Source organism: Maniola hyperantus, chromosome 7 (genome assembly GCF_902806685.2).
Source record: "Maniola hyperantus chromosome 7, iAphHyp1.2, whole genome shotgun sequence".
Classification (NCBI taxonomy): domain Eukaryota; kingdom Metazoa; phylum Arthropoda; class Insecta; order Lepidoptera; family Nymphalidae; genus Maniola; species Maniola hyperantus.
The window spans coordinates 5,823,837-5,830,087 of record NC_048542.1 but is presented as its reverse complement, the minus strand read 5'-3'; the positions used below and the strand labels follow the sequence as shown (position 1 = coordinate 5,830,087).

General features: G+C 35.8%; 1 protein-coding gene and 2 non-coding genes across 4 annotated transcripts in view; all 3 read right to left on the bottom strand.

The window, feature by feature from the left end:
• Window positions 1-573: 573 nt before the first annotated feature.
• The window catches only part of LOC117983600 (protein CIP2A), a 34,669-nt gene continuing 28,991 nt past the window's right edge, over window positions 574-6,251 (bottom strand). For both annotated transcript variants that reach the window (XM_069499881.1, XM_069499880.1), the window contains 6 exons: window positions 5,930-6,036; window positions 4,985-5,132; window positions 3,982-4,083; window positions 2,914-3,045; window positions 1,811-1,958; window positions 574-1,096 (listed from right to left, as the gene is read on the bottom strand). In XM_069499881.1, coding sequence (XP_069355982.1) covers window positions 1,818-1,958; window positions 2,914-3,045; window positions 3,982-4,083; window positions 4,985-5,132; window positions 5,930-6,036 — 630 coding nt within the window. In that variant the 3' untranslated portion in view covers window positions 574-1,096; window positions 1,811-1,817. The remainder of the gene's footprint in view (window positions 1,097-1,810; window positions 1,959-2,913; window positions 3,046-3,981; window positions 4,084-4,984; window positions 5,133-5,929; window positions 6,037-6,251) is intronic.
• On the bottom strand, window positions 4,337-4,455 carry LOC117984143 (5S ribosomal RNA). Its single transcript, XR_004673783.1, has one exon. It is a non-coding gene; the product is annotated as a 5S ribosomal RNA (ribosomal RNA).
• TRNAG-GCC (transfer RNA glycine (anticodon GCC)) lies at window positions 5,289-5,359 on the bottom strand. Its single transcript has one exon. It is a non-coding gene; the product is annotated as a tRNA-Gly (tRNA).

The window sequence follows — 6,251 nt, the reverse complement described above, 5'->3', positions numbered from 1 at the left end:
GGTCAGCTGGGAAAATACTTCGGGTCGGGGTTACTTTCTAACAAACTAGTAGGTACTTTGTGACTGATTCTTTCAAATAATTTAACTTCCAGTATAGGTTTATATTATCCTCCCTATAATGCGCGACAGTTTTAATGGCAAACGCCCCACACACATAGAAATAAGATTATTGTGGTTACTGAAGTTTTTAAAGTGCTTTGTTGCAATAAACTCTCGTTTTAGAGGATTTTGTGTTGAGCAACAATACGAAAAATGTCTTTTCACGCGCCATTTTAACTTTGTGTCAAATTTCATGTCAAAAATACGATTTTAACTTATTTTAGTCCTTATTTTAAAAGTGAACCATACTTTTGACATGACATTTGACCCATAGAGTTATGACGCGTGAAAAGTCATTTTGTATGGACTATACAATATTTTTCTCTTTCGAAGACAGTTTTCATCATTTTTTATATAATAAGAACCTTCCAAATAAATTAATTTAAACGTCGCGCCCAGGTACTGTACTGATGTATTAATTAAATAAATAGAAAGATTAGGAAGAAAGCTTTAAGCAGTGATAAAAACAATTGATAACATAATAGTTATTTATTTGCCACATAGTCCAGTTAAATAAACAAATTCCATTAGCATCATTGACAATTTATATTGATCATTTGATTCATATAAAACATATGATATCGGGAAAAAATAGTCAAAATAAATTTAAAAATGAAGTTCATTTGTTGAAAAAAAGAAATAGTACTTAATCCAATTAAATTAATCTAACTCTATGTCAATTTGAAGTACTAATATTTGAATACCAATAAATGATAATTAATTTTCATCAATGAATTCACAACACAAAGTCTTCAGCTTTTTGCTGGTGTCATGCACTGTAACTGACATTTTTACCTGCAGTATTACAAATTACAATGTAAATTATAAAATTGAAATATAGCCGGCAGTTGTTTAAGCATAATTAAATTGTATGGACAAAATTACTGTAGTAACTTTCGTTAACAATGTAAAGAACTATAAAAGCACGCATCGGCGAGATTCGACCAGCTTTTTTTCTATGTATTCATTATTTTCTATTCATATTTCTATTCATAATCTGAAACAGAAAGAAAACGTTTGAAGACAAGGTTTTAGTTACATCACTTGACATTAAGTTGCAGCCATTATAGTAGTAGAGATAACGAGATAAAAGTTTGCGAGATAGAAAGAGAAGCGTTAATTGAATTTTAGATTGCAGCGCTGTGTGAGCTGAATAACATAATAAGAGAAGTATAAGAGAACTATACTCTTATAGTTCTCTTACCCTAAGCCCTTTCCATAGAAATGCATCTAGTTCTCATTTCATTACTCACCAATCAAACTAATGAAATTTTGTAGACACATTCTAGTAATAAATATCTGTCTGTGGTTTGTCAGATTTTCGTAAAAAAGTGTAGTTTCAATGTTACACCAGCACCATAAGAAACAAGACACCGTCACGAGCTTACGGCTCAAAGATTTGAGGCCGTTAGGGAGCTCTTGTTTCCTGTTGCAGCTCAAAGATTTCAGAACGTTAGGCAACAAGACACCGTTGCAGCTCAAAGATTTGGGCCCGTTAGGAACCAATACAACGTTGCGGCTCAAAGATTTGAGCCCGCTAGGAAATAATACACCCTTGCGGCTCAAGGATTTGAGCCCGTTAGGAAACAATAAACCGTTGCGGATCAAAGATTTGAGCCCGTTAGGAAACAAGACACCGTTGCGGCTCAAAGATTTGAGCCTGTTAGGAAACAAAACACAGTTGGGACTATTAGTAACAAGGGAGATTTACCTGGCCCCTAGCTGGCGGCGGTAGACGTGCTCTTGCTCATGAGCTTGGCCACCATCTCCTGGACGCGTTTCATCTCTTCCATCTGTGACGTCACTTGATACAGCCTGTTCTCTCGCTCCACTACTGTCTTCTCCAATTGTTTTATCATCTGTAATTGTTTGACAAAATCAGTTGAATCTGCTTTCTGACAAAATTGTCATGTAGCTAAACGCTGCAAGTTGGCTTACATGAAATAAATTTCAATTTGAATACATTTTCAGGATAAACATCGGTGTCATTCTGTCGGTATCTATTTAGTTATAAAAACCTATACGGTGGATTGAATAGGGAATAAAATTTTATATAAAAGTTCGTCATTCTTCAAGTTATATCGATGAAAATAGGTATTTACTATTTAGGCTGTCGGTTAGGTATATTTGGTACTAAGGGGGTACAAGGAGATGAAATTTTGTATGAAAATCCGTCATTTTTCAAGTTATGTTATCCATGAAATTGGTATTCGAGCTTTCGATCAAAAATTAAATATTATAATACATTTTGAGAAAGGACATTTTTGCTTCATGTGTCAGTTGGCACATTACAAAGAGTGAATATGGCAGGTCCTTATACAAAATTTACACTCTACAGTACGTATTTCAGGGTTTTTGGAAATTCCACTTCCTCTGTGATATTTAAAAATTCTACTCGAGCGAAGTCGGGGCGGGTCATAATCAGCATCATCAACCGAAAGACGTCCACAGCTGGACGTAGGAACTGCCACACGCCACGATCTTGCGCCGCCTGAATCCGGCGGCTCCCTGCGACTCGTTTGATGTCGTCTGTCCACCTAGTCGCGGGTTAGCTAATCCTACTAATCCTACTAATATTATAAATGTGAAAGTGTGGATGTTTGGATGTTTAGATGTTTGGATGTTTGGATGTTTGGATGTTTGTTACTCAATCACGCAAAAACGGCTGAACGGATTTGGATGAAATTTGGAATGGAGATAGGATTAACACATAGGGATTTTATCCCGGAAATTCAAAGACTTCCCACGGGATTTTTAAAAACCTAATTCCACGCAGACGAAGTCGCGGGCATGAGCTAGTAATCAAATACTTACATTGTCCTTTTGTTCCAGTTCCCGCCTTAAAACGGCTTCGGCGGCGGCGGCCTCTTCCAACTTCTTGTCTTTATGTTTGACTCGCTCTTCGAACTTTATCAGCACACTCGCTAACTCACTATTTTTATTAGCCTGAATAAAATGAAAACAATCTTGAATTATATGAAAATTATTGTTTGTGTGTTCGTTCGTAAGTTTGTGTAGTCCACGCGGACGAAGTCGCGAGCTTAAGCTAGTTTTTCATAAAGATCTGGTAGCAATGGAAATTGAAAACTTAAAAAATGTTGTTTAAAAATTCGACTATAGATAACTTTATAGATAACTAGCTGACCCGCCCCGGCTTCGCTTGGGTGGAGTTTAGAAAATTGAGGGGGAGGTTGAATTAAATTTTTCTCTCCGTAAGAACCATCCTCGTACTTCAAGGAATATTATAAAAAAAAGAATTAGCGAAATCGGTTCAGCTTTTCTCGAGATTTGCGATCAGCAACACATTCAGCGATTCATTTTTATATATGGAGATATAGTAAGTGCAATATATAGGTATAGTAACATTATGAGTTTTTAAAAGAATGTCATTTTTTCTTAACAGCACACACTCTTTCAGTTTCCAACTCTTTATAATACAGAATATGGCAAAAAACCGGCCAAGTGCGAGTTAGGCTCGCACAATGAGGGTTCCGTACTACAGTCGTATTTTATCGACATTTTGCAGGATAATTCAAAAACTATGATACATAAAAATAAATAAAAATCTGTTTTAGAATGCACAGGTGAAGACCTTTCATATGATACCCCACTTAATATAGTTATCATACTGAGAAAATTGAAAATACTAAGTATTAGTTCATGACCACAATTTAATTTTTTTTGTGTGATCTAACCCTAAATTTACGGTTTTCAGATTTTTCCCCAAATGCCAGCTATAAGATCTACCTACCTGCCAAATTTCATTATTCTAGGTCAACGGGAAGTACTCTTTAGGTTTCTTGACAGACAGACAGACAACAAGGTGATCCTATTAGGGTTCCGTTTTTCCTTTTGAGGTACGGAACCCTAAAAAGTACCAACCTGTTGTTCTAACTTCTTCTGCACTGCTCGGTTGTCCAGCTCCATTTGCTTGGACCGTTCCTCCATTTCCCTTTCGCGAGCTTTCATCTCACTCTCTATACTCTGAAAACAAGAACATTTAGTACAAACACTTCATCTTGCATATTATTTGGCTGCAGTCTAAAAATAATTGATAATAAACTAAGTATTACTACATACTCTAGTACATACCACTACTTATTGGATAAAATTAGTCCATCTGTGAGTTATTTCGATAAAATTAGAAAATTAGTGCCAAAAAATAAAAAATCTGAAAATTTTATTAATTACTGTACATGCGAAAGCATGCAAATTGATAATACTTTAAAATGCAAAAAGCCAACATCACGCGGTGTTCCCAGGCGGTCACCCATCCAAGTACTGACCGCGCCCGATGTTGCTTAACTTCGGTGATCGGACGAGAACCGGTGTATTCAACATGGTATGGACGTTGGCAACAGATAGGTTGAAAATACATCAGATTATGATTTTTTCACCTTCTTTTATAATCAATTCATTACATTGTAAGTCCCACAAATTGCTAATGAGCGTGCCCGCCATTTTAGTGACGCCAGCACTAGACTGAAGTTTCGAGCTGATGGCATATTTTTATTTCGGCTGACGTCAAAATGACGTTATTTCGATGTTAATGAGACATGGTTCCAGCGCGATAGCAATTTGCGGGACTTTATATCGAATTGTGCGATTTATGGCTTTTCAGAAGGCAAAATACTACCGAAGTAACATTGAGAAAATTATGATATACCATCCATACACATAAATCACATTAAAAAGACGCCATCTATATTAAGAATGCAAAAACATGTTAAAGCAAATATGACAAGAGATGGCGCTACCAATTTTTTATTTTATTTTTCAAAATAAAGGTGTTCCCAATATCCCTTGTTGGTTAATTATTATTATTATTAGAACAACTAAAAATAGATTATCAAGTATATATAATCTATCATTGTTAAATACGTACAGCGATTTGGGATCTGAATTCTTTGTGCAGGGCTTCCTTCTGGTTTTCTTTGTCGAGCCTTTCACCAGCTAGTTTAGCACGGAAACTTTGTAATGTTTTTTCCGCGTCTTCAAGTTGTTTATGCAACTCTTCTATTGTTCTTTTATACCTATAACATGCAAATTAAATTAACAAAAAAAATTAAAATTGAACACGAACAGTATAGATATTAATAATTAGAAGGTACTTTATTAAAATATATTTCTATTTCCTTTTTATTTTCTAATGAGAAAAAATTATGATAAAATAAAAAGTAAAAAGATCTTGCATCGACCGGGAATCGAACCCGGGCCGCCCGCGTGGCAGGCGAGCATTCTACCACTGAACCATCGATGCTTCTGACTAATCTAACGAAATTAGTTTATAAAAGTAACTTTTTCTTGCTTATTATGTAAAAGCACATAAAAACTAGCTGATGCTTGCGATTTCATCCGCGTGAATTTAGGTTTTTTTTACTCTTTTTAATTTTTTCGGGATAAAAAGTAGACTGTCTGTCCCCAGGATGGACTGTGAAACGATACTTAATAGACAGACTTAACAAGATAGACACTTTTATGATATTATTATGGAAATACATTATAATTTAGGTGGTTATACATGCATACTAATATTATAAATGCAAAAGTGTGTCTGTCTGTCTGCTAGCTTTTCACGGCTCATCTGTTTAACTGATTTTGACGAAATTTGATACAGAGATAGCTTGCATCCCGGGTAAGGACATATGTTACTTTTTATCCCGGAAAATCTAAGAGTTCCGACAGAATTTTTAAAAACCGAAACTGACGCGGACGAAGTCGCAAGTATCACCTAGTATAATACAAGAATCATGTGATTTATGTCCTTTTAATCCAGTCACAAAACCTTTGTTAATTTGGAGTAAGAAGGTAAAAATAAAATAGGTCGAACTTCTCATTTTGCATCTGCGTAGTGTATAGGACGTCCTGTTGGGAGGAGTTGGTGGCTTGCATCAGCGCCAGCGCGTGCTGCAGGGACGCCGTGTGTTCTGTTGCACTCTGTCAAGTTAATCTTTAGTTAGTACATCTGACTTACAATAAATTCCGTGTCCTATTCGAGAGGTTGAAGGTTCGATCCTTGACCTCTAACTTTTCAGATTTATGTGCGTTTTAAGTATTTAAATATCACATGCTTTTACGGTGAAGGAAAACATCGTGAGGAATGCATGCCTGAGCGTCTCCATAATGTTGTCAAAGGTGTGTAAACTCTGCCA